This window comes from Trachinotus anak, unplaced genomic scaffold, assembly GCF_046630095.1.
Source record: "Trachinotus anak isolate AG129_WGS33_773 ecotype Australia unplaced genomic scaffold, CSIRO_AGI_Tana_v1 ptg000008l, whole genome shotgun sequence".
Classification (NCBI taxonomy): Eukaryota; Metazoa; Chordata; class Actinopteri; order Carangiformes; family Carangidae; genus Trachinotus; species Trachinotus anak.
Window position 1 is genome coordinate 14,420,135 of NW_027273859.1, and position 14,353 is coordinate 14,434,487.

Sequence of the window (14,353 nt, forward strand, 5' to 3'; positions counted from 1 at the left end):
CTGCAGCTTAGCAACAGTTTTAAAACTTTCATCTGATGCAAGATCACAATTAACAGATTTAATACATTGTGTTTTTACTTAAAAATACAGACCGTTTTAAGTACAGATTTTAAAATAATGTGGAATACCTTGTGTAACGTAGAATAGTAGAACAGAGTTCATACAAACAAAATGAAGACAGTCACTTTTACATTAATAATTATACATCGGCATACAACACATCCTGCATTTCAGCTTGAGATTATTCAGAGGTTAACACACCCACGTCATGGAGCAGGTAACACACTCACAGGGCTGCCTGATGCATGTACAGGTTTTCCTGTAATGCACTCTTCCGCATGAAGTTAAATACACAAAAAGTCAGTCTGAAGAAGATATCATCAGATGAGTTATTTTCGGGTCTTCCTCTTCTTCTTTGCTTTTTCAGCATCATCATGGGCCTTCCTCTTGGCAGCAAGCTTGTTAGCCTGTAAGAAGTGAATTAATGCAGTTAATGAACAGATGCTCAGCGCCAGTCACACTAGCATTTTAGAGGTCAGTGAACGCAGAGGGTCATCACTGGGCTTGCATATTTCTGTACACAGTAACCACACAATACTGTTAGACATTCTTGGCTCGAGATAAGACACCAGATACTGAAAATAAAGGACCCAATGTTAAAAATGTCAGAATGTTATCTTTTCACCAAACTGCACAAACAATCTTATCTACACATGAATCAATACGCAATCAATAGAAAATTGAGACAAACCTCTCGGGTCTTTCTTTTCTTTCCGAACATGATCTTGTCGTAGAGGTATTTTTCCTTTTTCTTCATCATCATGATGGCAAGACGTTTCTCCTCTGCTTTCTCCTCCTGCTCCAAGCGTGCTGAGTTTTCTACCTTCACTTTTCCAGGCGTCACTTTGACTTGTAGAGACTAAAAGGAAGAGAAGGAGTTGATGAAGGCTCCAATAAGTTTATAAAAACAGGAGATGACATAAGTGGCAAGGAACAGGGATCAGAAATCTCTTACCTTGCCCTGGGATCTTTGTTCTTCCATCTTCTTTAGGTTTTTCTCATCTGCCTCTTCTTCCTCATCTTTCTCTTCGTCGTCATCATCATTGTCGTCATCATCCTCCTCCTCCTCCTCTTCTTCTTCTTCCTCATCATCCTCCTCCTGTTCATGGGCTATGATGGAAGAAAAATCAGTTTTGTGTTAATAATCTCTGAATCCAATCTGTGAATGATTGACATTATTCATAGAAAAGATTCCTTAGTATCAAATTTCTATTAACTGATCTAAATTTCAAACAAATATCAAATCCAACATGACTGGTTTCACATGCCTCATTGTAAAGTGGGTGAACCACTTTACAACGAGGCACCTAATTTATTACTGGTGCAGCCAATTGCTTTTAGAAGTTGCATAAGTGAACAGCAATCACCTGTGCTTAATCAAAGTGTGACCATTGATAGTATGAAAACATGAGTGAAATGTTTTTATAGAGTATGAAAGCTGAGACGTCAGAAGAATGCCTCAGTTCGTACCAGGTTTTTCTCCCCGTTGTAAGGCCATGATCTTCACTTTTTCGGGGGGCACATAGTCGCCTTCTTTCTCCTCAACAAACGGAGAGAGGTGAGGGGGCAGAGTCACTCCAAGGAAGTAGTCCTCCACAGGCAGGGGGATTTTGGCGTTGACACAATCATACACCCACTGGGGCTGAATATAGTACCTGAAACATAAAGTAAAGTTAGGATATCAACCTCTGATGAAGCTAACAAGTGTTGTGTATTTCCCGTTCTAATATGAAATAATGAGCAAATATCTCTTTGGTGAGAGGTGAGGTCTTTTCCTCTTTGCTTAAAAATGTATAAGGGAGTTGCAAAAGAAAGAGGACAGGGTCTGTCAAACACGATGAATGGGGTTGCTTTGAAGCAAAAGAACAGAAAGAAGACTCTGAAAGGATTCATTGTAAAGGATATGGTAATGTACAAGGAGAGGATCACAATCAATCTGCAGAGACTTCCTGTATTTAGAATTCAGGATTCAGAAATATACTATATATGTATATAACACTTGTTAAAAAAAAAAAAAAGTAGGACAGCGAAGTGATTTAAAAAAATTAAATTAAATGCTTTGTGATTAATCTCTATTATTTGCATATATTAACATTTGGGATTGGAAGCAAGTTAAATAGTACACAAAATAATACATTTACAAATGTAAACGTAAGGTATGTGGCACTGCAATTCCATTAGCAAGAGCAGTTCATACAATACATGGCGTTCTTTTCTTTGAAATCTCAACATAAACTGTGAGCATCAAAGAGAGTGCGTCTGAGTCGTTTCCAACACAAGCTCACCGGCTGATTACTTGTCTGAACTGTCCTCATCAGAAATTTGGGGCTGAGGTGGCTCACAGGGATCTGAACGATCTTTTGTTTTGAAAAATTAATTGATTGTTTTTTTCACTGTCCCCAAAGGGAGTGTAGTTAAGGACCGGACACAGGTAGACGACATCCTTTACAGAACTGTCCACATCTCATAGGGTGTCAAGGGGCATCATAGAGAGCAATTCATCTGTTTTTTTGTTTTTTTTTTTATGCATAATTTTTCTATAATTAATTGAAATGAACATGTTATTTTGAAAACCCTAATATAAAGGGATGTGTTCAGCATGTTTGAAAAGCAAGTAAATTGTTAAAAACAAAGAAAACCTCAACCATTACCTGTTGATATACTGTTTGTCAATGTTGGGTCTGTCAACAATTTGATGTGTGATGGTCTCATCTGTCACCTCGTACGTGCTACCAATGCAAACAGACTTGTCCCAGGACACCTCACCACCAAAGCACCTGGAAGGCAGCAGAAATAACAAGATTAAAAAAATCTGTCTGAGGTTTATAAAAGACAGCTTGTAAAAGTCTCTGATAGAGACAAAAACAGATCTCAGTCACCTGATGACAAAAGCCAGTGACTCTCTGGGCACTTCTCTGCTGAGGTAGAACTTGAGGCCCTCAAACAGCTTTTTCTGGTCTTCCTGCTGTTTATGTTCCTTTTCTCTTGCCTCCATCTTTTCAATGTCGTCCTGAAGTAAAAAAAAAAACATTAAAAAGGAAAAATTTATTTTTGCCCTAGTGTCTTATAATCCCGCAAGTGTTGTCCCAGGCATGACATTTACCATTATATTCAAATGCACCATTGAAGGATATTTTTCAAAGACATCACTTTCAAAAATGCACAACAACTACTCTGAGTTTTGTTTTGTGAATCATTTCCCACGGTACAAGCAGAGGATTAAAGTTCAGGTAGAGTTGCTGTGATGTTAAGAAGGGGGGGAAGTACCAGATTCTTAGAAAGTAAATACCTCAGTAAGGTCTAAAATCCGGTCCAACAATTGCTCAGGAATGTTAGGCATTTATATACAGTAATACTAAAAAGTTTGGACACACCTACCCATTCACCCATTTTATCTATCAGCCACCATAATTCCATATGTGTTATTTCATAGTTTTGATGCCTTCAGTATTATTTGATATTAGTTACCTACCAGCTTAAAGGTGTTTAACAAAAACGGCAACAAAAAAAAAAAAAAAAAAAAAAAAAAACCCAAAAAAAACACACTTTTAAAAAGAAAGATTGAGAGATGCTGATTTTTTTTGTTTCCATTAGTACAAATGCTGGGAGGAAAAAAACCCATAAAATCCTTATAGCATTATTACTATAACTTTGATACTATTTTGCAGGACCTACAATATCAAAGTAAAATTCTAAGGTCATGGCCATTTCATCCTGTCTCAAGAACTAAGAAGCTACACTCTGACTAAAAGTCGGTTTACTGCATTAGTGTTGTCATTTCCATTCAAGTCTGAAAGAATGATGAACACATTCAATTTAACCCATCAGGAAAGATTAACACTGCAAAGTCTACCCTATATTTTCGTGGAAAGTCAAGTAGGGACATGGCAACAAGAACTGGAACTGGCTCATTGTTGAAATGCAGCTAATGTTTCCTAAAAAGGTGTCTGGGTTCCTGGAAAGTCCATGTGGTGGACCTGAGCCAATAGTAGAGTCCCAAATCTGTAGGGTAAAATAAGCGTCCCAGGGTGGAAGACTTTAGCAACCAAACATGAAGGTTGTAATCCCCAGTTTCACACCTCCAAAATCTGTGACTCCTCTGACAAAGATGTGACCTCTTACCTCTGCCCTCGGAGACCAATTAGTTTATCTAATGTTGTTTTTCTGCATGTTTTGACACATCTCAGTCTCATGACTATGACATAGATCTTTTATTCATAGTCCATTTAAAACAGATCAGACACAACAAACTGGTTTTCTTACCCCTTCAATAGGAAACTGGTCGAGTTCAGCCTCCTCCTCCTCTGCAGTAGAAACCACCCGTGACAGACTGGCACTCAGAGCTGACAGTTTCTGCACAGCCAAAAACAACAGGGTTGGAGCAACAATCTCTAATTTTATTATTTATATGCACATTTACAGATCATATCTCTGAATAACCACATGTTTACATAATTTCTTTGTTTATAACCAGAGGAATGTGTGGTATCTTATTACCTCTTCAAAATAAAAGGGTGTACTGTTTTTCCAAATTGATGAATATATTTTTACACTGTTGCTCACTATGTTTTTTGTGTTTAGAAACCTTCCATCAGGTTTAATGGATGTACTATATGGCACTGGAACAGAATCAACCAACAAATGCAATCAGAGGTGCCATGAGAACTTTATTCTCATGGCACCCTAAAAAAAGAAATCCAGCACAACCCCTCGAGTTTTTTTTAACACAGTGCTGCTGTGGGAGTTCTTGATAAGGGCTTTATATGTGGCAATAATTCAAAGGCTCGACCTGTAATGCGTGTGTAAACTAGCTGATATTTAATTTTGACCTTTATTTACCGGTAGTTGACATAACACTTAAAGTATGTCTTGTAGCATTTTAAGACAGTCACAAATAATAGAGGATTAATGTAGTTATAATAAAAATATAACAATACTCCATGTGTTGAGGGCTGTATCTTCCAATTTCTTTCTGTCTTTCATTGATTTAAACCTACTCAAATTAAAGCTGAGACTTTGATGGTGTATCCAGTATATCATTTCAATTTGAATGTGCTGAACGACCAAATACTTACAGTCTGTAGGTCAGACAATAGGTCAGTGGAACTTTCTTTGTGTTGCTCAAATTGTTGAAAAATTACATTTTAATTATAGAGCAATGAGTCTTTAAAAAAAAAATAATGTCACGATCCATGAACCTCACTGTGATGCCATTTTTCAATGGTATGAGAACCATAAACGATATGGATATTTAAAAAGTAGAAACCACTAGAGATAAGAGTGAGTAGTTTCATGAATCCTTTACAAAGTTTCAAGATAAAGAGGCTCACCTCTAAGTAGCATTCTGAATTCATGGCATAGTCATCCTCATTCTCTTCCTTCAGCTCTGACTCTGCTTTGATGTCCAGCTGAAAAAGGAGGAATGACATTAACAAAGCACAGATTTGCCAACAGGTAATCAAATAGCCATAAATCCTTACTGTAATCATACAGTATCATTATTTATATTTGATAATCACCACATACTGAATCTTGCTGACATCTAAATACTTGAGAATATGTACATTTTTGGGAAGAGTTTAGTCTAAAATACAAAATAGCCATTAGAAACAATGTAATGAATGTGAGCTTTGAATGTATTTTCGAACAACATAACTATTCACAAGTATGGTGTATAAATTTTGTCTTTACTGATCACCCTCAACTAACTGTCTGATAAGGCCTTAATAGTAATATGTATATACTACAGAGAAAAGCCCCTGTGACATGTTCAGAGTCCAAGATACCTTTGGTGGGTAGAGCAGGTTGAGGGAATGGTAGAGTCTGAAGTTGACGAACCCCAGGAGAGTGGTGTACAACTCTGTGAAAGTTGCCATTACTCTGTAGTCAACATCTGTTGGGTGCTGAAAGGGTAAAAAACAGATTTGAACTCAAGCAAATCTCAAGGGTAAAATTTATAAATTTGAGTGCCAATATTTAAATTAATTTCTAACCCCTAGAACACACAAACAGCAGGGGCAGTCAGTGAACTAATTTTAACAGTCTTTTATACGGAAGAGTAATGCCAGTCCAGACCACACTGACTTGACCTTTTTGTGTATAACAGCAACACAGATTTGCTGACTTTATGATGGGTCCAAATGCTGACAGAAATGTGTCAGCCTTTAGTGTAATTCCTGGATAATAATAACATGACTGCTTATTATTAGCATAATCACCATGGACTACATTTCATCATTCTACACTTACATCATGGGAGAACTGATATGGCACCAGCCATGTAATGAGCTGTCCCATCACCTCAGCTTGATAATATATTCCCTTGATGGAGATGAAAACCTGTCAGGAACAGACAAATCTTTAGTGCATTGCAGGACAGAGGTCAATGAACTCGAGTCATATCAATATACCCCCATTTTTTTCCTTTAAATGCCAATTGAACAACAAAAAAAGCAGCCTGACGGTTACACTGGCACCTTTCTGAGAGCACGAGCTGCAATCACATAGTTCATCCACTCCACAGTGAGGCGTCTGCACAGCTGGATTGTCTGCACGTGGCATTTTCCCGTTCGGGCGAAGGTGGAGAAGAGGAAGGACATGCAAAGGGCGTCTTCGATATCACGGAGGGCATCAATGAAGGTGGGGTACCTGTCAGAGAAAAGAGCAACTTGATACAATCTCTTACCTTAAAAAAATGCTAAAATAAAATATGTAAATTATGCCCTTTTGCAATTACCTAGTCATTTCTATTAATATGATCTCATTTCATTTGCATTTACATTTACATTACATTTAGTCATTTAGCAGACGCTTTTATCCAAAGCGACTTACAGAAAGGGGAACAATCAAGGTTAAGTGCGATAAGTGTTAGCGCAGCAATAAGTGCTAGTGACGATTCTTTAAGTGTAGATTTGCTATGTAGTGCTAGGAGAGAGGGTGCTCTCTGAAGAGCTGGGTCTTCAGGAGTCTTTTAAAGGTAGAGAGGGATGCCCCTGCTCTGGTAGGAAGTGGTAGTGCGTTCCACCAATGGGGGAAAAATCAGCTCAACTATGTCCTACAATGTTGAGTGTGGAGAATACGACCGTCACCTTTCTTTGATGATGTGGTCCAATTTATAGGTAGGCTTGTTCTCTCTCAGTCTCTCCACTGCAGAATATTCTGTTTTTCCATAAGCCCTCTTAAGCTTGCGAACAAATACCTGTTAAGATAAAACATTTTGACAATAGGATTAGTGTTCATGTTCCATACCATTATTGAACAAAATCTCAGCGTATCAACAATAAATTGCTAAACAGGGAAAAAAAACGAACTACATATAAGGAAAAAATAAAATTTAACCCACACAAAAATACTGAAAAAAATTATACTTGATTTGCATTGTTTTTAAAGGGGGAAGCCATTTATTGACAACAAAACAAATACAATTTAGTTAAGATCTTTTTCCAAATTAACCATATCAACTCTTACTTTCAAGAGTGTTCATACATTGGTGTTGATATTTACAAAATAGGGAAAAACATGCTTGTAATACCTTGTAGTCTCTGAACTTGCCAACGATTGGCTCATGCAGCAGAAAACGGATGTCCTTGAGCAGGTAGAAAGTCCTTGGGGCTGTGGAGCCCTTGTTCACCTTCTTCTTGTGCTTGGGCTCATGAGGGTAGATGCCTTTGAGGATGCATAGTCGCCTGAAAAATCAGAGAGAGATCAGGAATTATTTGTCTGTGACATAGATGCTTTTAAGAGTTTTCAAAAATTGTGATTGGTCTTTATCTTTGCATCTATAAGATGAATGACATTTACTTTAAGGTATTTAACTCATTGGATTAGCCTCTTAATTAATTATCTTTATGTTGAAACTATTTTGGAGCAGTATTCAGTTTGTTGTGCTGCTGAACTCTATTTTGGGCTGCGATTAACCGATTACTTGACAGTAGTTGACCAACTACTTTGATAATCTAATAAAAAAATGTTTTAAAATGTTTTTCTGCAAGAATGCAAAATTATTCTGTTTCTAGCTTCTCAAATATCAAGTTTTGATGCTTTTTGCAGGCCTTCTTAACCATTTCCTGGCATTACATAAGCAAAAACGAAAAACCTAAAGAATAATCAAAATTAATTAGTTGAAGCCTTAACTGTATAGCATTAAACTGCTGTCAACTGGTGTGAGTTTGCTCTTTCAAAACTTGTGGGGAGCATTTTTCACTGCTTTTGGACATTAATCCAAATAAAAATCTTTTCAACAGCCCTAATACTGTGAGCTAATAGAAATGTATCAACTATTTTTATATCCTCAAGTATTTATTTCAAATAATTGGCCACAAACAAGCTTTTAATTATTTATATATCTATATCTATATACAGCTCTTCAATTTAACTATCAGAGAATGCACTAACTGCCAGTCTATTAGCTCCATCTAGCTAAAACTAAACAGCCCTGCAATACAACCTACCTTCATGAGGTCTATAATGTTGAGCTGTTTTTGTTGTTTTAGAAAGGTGCCAATGTAACTTTATGGCCAGTTCAGAAGCTGCAGTTAGTGGTGCTGTTGAACTGTGTTGGGCTGTACTGGGAGGTGTTTCTCATATGTTGTCTTCCCTTAGTACATGTGGGATGTACAAAATATTAGAAACTCCTCAGTTTAATCTAACAAAATTAATCAACATCTCACCACAGCCACCTAAATGACCGGTCGTATCAAAACGGCTTCGACAAAAACTGAACGTAATAATCTCCATCAAGGTAGGATTTATTCAAGGAGACCGCAACAACATGTAAACCGTGTGGCCAATAAACTGTCTATTGGATATGTCGATCTAAAAATCACAACACAGTGACACAGGGTTACAATGAGCGCTGCAACATTACCTGAAGTCCGGGAGGCTCAGCTGTAACTTCTTACGAGCTTTATTTCTGGTGATGTAGTTGGTGGCAGAGCCCCTCTCAAACTGGAAAACAAGAACAGTCGCTCATATTATACTCCCAAAAAATGACATTATTTCGTTGTCAGGCTAACAAAATACTTAAAAGTTCAAATGCTCAATTGAACCAACGTTGGTTCAGAAAAACAAACTTCAGCTAGCTCCGTCTGCTAACTAGCTAGCCATGTTGGTATTAGTGTTAATGTGCCTGAGCCTGACATTAGCCCGACGTCGACTCTTACCTTTTTCTTTTGAAGTCCCCCCATTTACAAAAGATATGCGACCTTCCACACGAATTTAGGGAAATGTAATAATCATGAAATTGCGCAGGTCACTGGTGAACACAAGGCTCACTACCACCATCAGCAGCCGAAACACGTGTCGTCTGACATGCGCTGATGAGGCGGTGCTAGCAGCATGTAGGACCCCGGGGCTGGCCGTGTGTCCGCCTGTTTAAAAAAAAAACAAAAAAACAAACAAAAAAAACAAACAAACAAAAAAAAAAAAACAAAGCTCACTGTCTCTTTTTTGCTTTTTTAACCTTTCATATATATTAATGCACACCCACGCCCGTGATACTAAATCTCTTCCACTTTACATGGAATATGTATCAACATCATGCTCTGCATCCAGCTAGTTTGTATAACTGCATAAATGCCTTCAAAATAAGTTTTTAACTTTATTGGAATTTTAATTCAAGACAGGGAACAGCATGATTTCAAACCAAAGGTTTAAAAATTGTCCACAAAATGAATTCCTGCACAGAACTGTAAGGACCTCATTCAGATGTTAAGTCTGGTCAACCAGCAACATCATAGAGCAGTTTGGTCACCAGAGTAAACTGACATAAAAGAAAATGCATGATTCAACCACATCTGAACCCCACCCCCTTTTCTCCCACCCCCCGCACTGGTTCCAGGGATGCTTGAGGGAGATGCAGACTGGAGCTAAGCAGGACCAGAGAGTGATAAAAAGGAATTGCGAGAGAAATAAAAAAAGCTAGATACAGAGAGACAGAAAATAGATTAATTAGACACCACAAGGGTATCTCAAAATATGTGTGAAACATTTCATAAGTTCATCATGGGACTACGTGATTTCATAAAGGATTATTTTCTTGGTTTCTGGGACTATGAGACACCAAAGGTGATGGTTGTTAAAAACAGAACTCTTGGAGTCATTTACAGGGGAGTTCAGTTTCTTGTGATCACCTATTTCATCTGGTAAGCTTCATGTTTGTGTATTTGCATGTATGCTTCATGTGTTAAAAGAGACATTCTATGAAATTCAAAGGCTTTGGTAGCTTCAGTTTATTTATTTTCCTATATATGATGTATGTTAGTTGTAATGCTTTGTGTCAGAATTACTGTAAAGTATAAAATCTTAATTGGCCAAAAAAAGAGCTTATTAGGATTGAAAGATGCGCTTCGGCTTTAAATTCTCAAACCAATAAATTGCAGCTTTGTGGAGAGGAAATACTTTCCATTTGCAATTAACTGAAAACAAATAAACAGCATTAGTGATGGAAACATAGCTGATAAGAACTGTGGTTGAGTGTCTCTCTCTCTAGTATCAGATACATTGTTTGATCTGAGCAGAGCAGTTTTAATAGATTAAGAATTTGTGAAAATCTCACTATTCATCTTGTTACAGATCTTTAATAATTTCTCAGCTTAGATGTATTTGGTTCTATAATTGAAGTGCGTCATCTTTCCCTTTTTCCTCGGCTTCAGCAAAGAGGGCTGAACAGATCCAGGGTAACATGATACCTCCAATAAAAATTGACGTCACACAAAATCTGATATTTGTTCTCTCTGTTCCATCATCCTGAAGGTATGTCTTTATAAGTCAGAAAGCATACCAAGAGAGTGAAACCCGTCCAGAGAGCTCAGTTTACACTCTCATGAAAGGCACAGCAGTTCATGGAGATGATGTCCTGGACACTGTGGAGTATGCTCGACCCTCAGAGGTGAGTTGAGAATAAATGTTGCAGCATGATCAAGAAACTCTCACCAAATATACTCTGCCGGCATCATTACAGTATCTCTTTTGTTGACATTTTCTTTATAGGGTGGTGATGTGATTAGTACAATATTGAGACGAGAAGTCACGTATGATCAGAGGCAAGGGACCTGCGCTGAGGTGAGAGGTCAACTTAAAGAGTAGTATTCAGGAAAATACAATTTAATAAGTGTATCAGTTCCACAGATGCTTTAGTTTTTTTTCCAATGACTGAGCATTTGTCTTACTTCACTTCAGTATTTCAAAGTTGCTAGTGCCAACTGTACAACAGATTCTGACTGTGTCCAGGGGGAGGTTGACTTTGATGGCCATGGTAATGTTTTTATTTCTCACAAAATCCTTCTTCATTCCTGGTTGGTTTGTATTTCCCTCAGTTCTTCTCAGTTTTAACACTTTCTTACAGGCAGAAGGACCGGCAGATGTGTTCAATACTACAACCACACCTTCAAAACTTGTGAGATCCAAACCTGGTGTCCTATTGAGGAGTATGCTGTCGTACGGTAAGGCAGGCGATATATAATCACCACCAAGTTGATTTGTCATGTTTAAGTCAGGTTCATTTGAGTCATCTGACCCCAATGGAAAAGTCCCCAAATAAGAGACGTCTGTTAATATTTGCTTGGTCACTGATCTGACAACATGGTGTCTGTAACATATCAATATCAAAGTGCTGTGGGACTGTACCATAGTGGTTGTTAAGCAACACAATAAAACCAGATGATGGTGGCAGATTCTCACTGTGATTCTTTGGTGTCTTCAACAGTGAACCAGCATTAGTGGAGGCGATCAACTTCACAGTGTTCATCAGGAACTCTATCCACTTCCCCAAATTTAGAGTGTTGAGGTAGAGTACATCCACAAACACACACACACACACACACACACTGGAACAAATACATAGAAAATACGAAATTCACAGGAACTTCTCTTATCTTTGGCAGGGGAAATATCAAAGATGCCTCAAACAAGCGTGACATGCAGAAATACCTCAGTAAGTGTCATTATGATGAGGAGAAAGAGCCCTACTGTCCAAACTTCCGCCTGGGCTACATCGCAGATCAAGCCAGGGAGAATTTCAGTGAGCTCTGCAGAACTGTGAGTATGAGCTCTGCATTGCAAAATGAGTTTGATTCACGAAGATGTCTGATTTAAAAAATGTGCACATGGTTGGAAACTTTCTTTTTTTTTACCTAATTTTGCATCACAAACACTGCCCCTATGATTTTTATTTTAGTTGGCACACAGATGTGTTAGAAATGACCTACTTTGTGACAGTATAGCATTGCTTGATATGTGAATGTTCATTGCTGTTTTCCTCAGGGAGGAGTGATAGGAGTTTTCGTGAACTGGAGGTGTAACTTGGACCTGGATCCTTCACATTGTAAACCGACATATTCCTTCCGTCGTCTTGATCTCCGAAAGGATCAGGCCAACTCTGGATATTATTACAGGTGAGCTCCATCACTAAACACTGACTATTTTGTTCAGTATTTTAAACTGTGGTCTTTGCTTTGGCTTGTGGTAAGTTTCTCCATCTTTACCCCGTGATTTCTGTGTAACTGTCCAGATTTGCCAAGTATTACAGCAAGGATGGGGTAGAGTCTCGGACTCTTATAAAGGCCTATGGCATCCGTCTGGATGTCATTGTTCACGGACATGTAAGTGCATCAAAGCATCACTACAGTTTACTATCTGCTTACTCAGATGACTGTCATTATATCATTTGCATCATTTGTCACTTCTTTGCAGGCTGGTAAATTCAGTCCCATCCCAACCATCATCAGCACAGTGACTGCGATGACATCAGTTGGGATTGTGAGTAATAACTACGTTCCTCTCTTATCTTGACACTTTGAAGTGACAGCTATCGCTCTTTGCACCACAAACTGTTTCTTCTTTTCATTTCACCCCCTCTAGTGTACCATTATCTGTGACTGGATCATGCTGACGTTTATTGACAAGAATGAAGTCTACAGTGAGAGAAAGTTTGATGAAGTGAGCAAAAGGCATCATATATTTGATCTTAACACATGGGTTCATCTGTGTTGATGGCAGCTTTGAGATATACTAATCATCAAAGGTTTTATATCTCACAAGGAATAGATAATAAGAAAACATTTGCAACAATCTATTTTTAATAATATGTACAGATCTATCAAAGTACACAGTTTGGTTACAATATAGTATGCAAAACTGTTGGTACTTAGTAAGGAGGACATCTAAATGATAATAAATTATTATCATTTTTCTCACCAGTTGATTAATGACAATCTTAAAATATCTTTTTTTTAACAATCTGTAGTTTTATTTAATTTTTTTTTGTCATTGCTCTTTAAATAACTTTTTTGGTGAACAACATCCTCTCTAAATGCAGGATATTTGTCCTACACAGGTTATCAAGGAGCCCACAGTGCCCATTCCCACAGAGCTCAGCTACATCAACAGCTACGGCTCAAACCATTCAGACCTGTCGGACGGTGTACCACTGTGATTTCGTCACAGTTGCCTCAGTCCTCGCTGGACAAGTGTGTGTGTGTGTGTGTGGACTCTCCTAAAACCAGCTGACTGTGGCAACAACAGCAACTCTGAGTGGATTCTCAGGTGTCTGCAACATCAGTGATGGACTACCACTGGCTGCTTTGCTCGTGTCAATGGGAATATACTGACAGAGCAGTGTCATGACTTTCTGAAATAAAAACAGCTGGTTCTCTGCCTGTGCAGTGGACATTTATCGTCTCAAACCTTGATGGACCTCCAACTGTTTCTCAGATGACAGTAACTCCACTTAGAAGATGTGTTTATTGCCTCAATATGAAAACAAACCAAATAGTATTTCATGGCAGAAAAATATTTGAGAACACAGTCTTGAGAAATACATTTACAAACAATACAAATGTTGCCCATGTATTGCAGACATTCACTCCATCAATAAAATTCATCTACTAACTTGTGTTCCAGACAGTTATTATTATAACATCACCTCATTAAAGAAACACTGACTCTGATTCAGTTCCTTTGTCTTTCGACCTGACATGTTCAGCGTAATGAGAAGACACTAGAGGAAATGGCGAGGAGAGGCACGAGGAAGGGAGCAATGAGCAGTAATCAGATAATGCCGACATTTCCCATAAGATGCTTTCTCTAACAAGATTGTGGGGAAGTGTGAATCCATCTGAATGCCTGAGAGCAATACAAGTGTCAGCGGTGAAAAAAAAGACTGAAGACTCAATTCTAATGAATCGATATCTACCATGATGGATGGAGGAGCACAATGGACAGCCACATGTCAGTTTCAGAATTGTGCTTTTGACATGTGAAGGGCATTATATCTTAAAAGGGTAGCGGTTATGTT

General features: G+C 38.1%; 2 protein-coding genes across 2 annotated transcripts; one reads left to right on the plus strand and one right to left on the minus strand.

Moving 5' to 3' along the window:
• Positions 1 to 12: 12 nt before the first annotated feature.
• On the minus strand, positions 13 to 9,382 carry pes (pescadillo). Its single transcript, XM_071482848.1, has 15 exons — positions 9,222 to 9,382; positions 8,927 to 9,006; positions 7,592 to 7,745; positions 7,149 to 7,258; positions 6,537 to 6,708; positions 6,310 to 6,399; positions 5,847 to 5,963; positions 5,391 to 5,468; positions 4,324 to 4,413; positions 2,940 to 3,070; positions 2,712 to 2,837; positions 1,531 to 1,715; positions 1,016 to 1,170; positions 752 to 919; positions 13 to 467 (listed from the first exon to the last, which is right to left on the minus strand). Exons 1-15 carry the CDS (start codon positions 9,243 to 9,245, stop codon positions 390 to 392), a joined length of 1,758 nt encoding a protein of 585 aa, XP_071338949.1. The 5' UTR covers positions 9,246 to 9,382; the 3' UTR covers positions 13 to 389.
• Positions 9,383 to 9,476: 94 nt separating this feature from the next.
• On the plus strand, positions 9,477 to 13,947 carry p2rx2 (purinergic receptor P2X, ligand-gated ion channel, 2). Its single transcript, XM_071482851.1, has 12 exons — positions 9,477 to 10,202; positions 10,813 to 10,948; positions 11,050 to 11,121; positions 11,239 to 11,314; positions 11,405 to 11,501; positions 11,765 to 11,845; positions 11,943 to 12,096; positions 12,322 to 12,452; positions 12,569 to 12,659; positions 12,751 to 12,816; positions 12,919 to 12,996; positions 13,394 to 13,947. Exons 1-12 carry the CDS (start codon positions 10,036 to 10,038, stop codon positions 13,490 to 13,492), a joined length of 1,248 nt encoding a protein of 415 aa, XP_071338952.1. The 5' UTR covers positions 9,477 to 10,035; the 3' UTR covers positions 13,493 to 13,947.
• The last annotated feature ends 406 nt before the right edge of the window (positions 13,948 to 14,353 follow it).

What these genes read in the sequence shown, in the direction of transcription:
- pes (XM_071482848.1), bottom strand. Translation starts at nt 9,245, where the DNA reads ATGGGGGGACTTCAAAAGAAAAAG. An exon ending in TCACTGGCTTTTGTCATCAG is followed by an intron (nt 2,838 to 2,939) that starts GTGACTGAGATC and finishes GCTGCCTTCCAG; the next exon opens with GTGCTTTGGTGGTGAGGTGT. An exon ending in AGAAAAGAAAGACCCGAGAG is followed by an intron (nt 468 to 751) that starts GTTTGTCTCAAT and finishes CACTTCTTACAG; the next exon opens with GCTAACAAGCTTGCTGCCAA.
- p2rx2 (XM_071482851.1), top strand. Translation starts at nt 10,036, where the DNA reads ATGTGTGAAACATTTCATAAGTTCATCATGGGACTACGTGATTTCATA. An exon ending in GGTTGACTTTGATGGCCATG is followed by an intron (nt 11,315 to 11,404) that starts GTAATGTTTTTA and finishes ACTTTCTTACAG; the next exon opens with GCAGAAGGACCGGCAGATGT. An exon ending in AACTCTGGATATTATTACAG is followed by an intron (nt 12,453 to 12,568) that starts GTGAGCTCCATC and finishes GTAACTGTCCAG; the next exon opens with ATTTGCCAAGTATTACAGCA.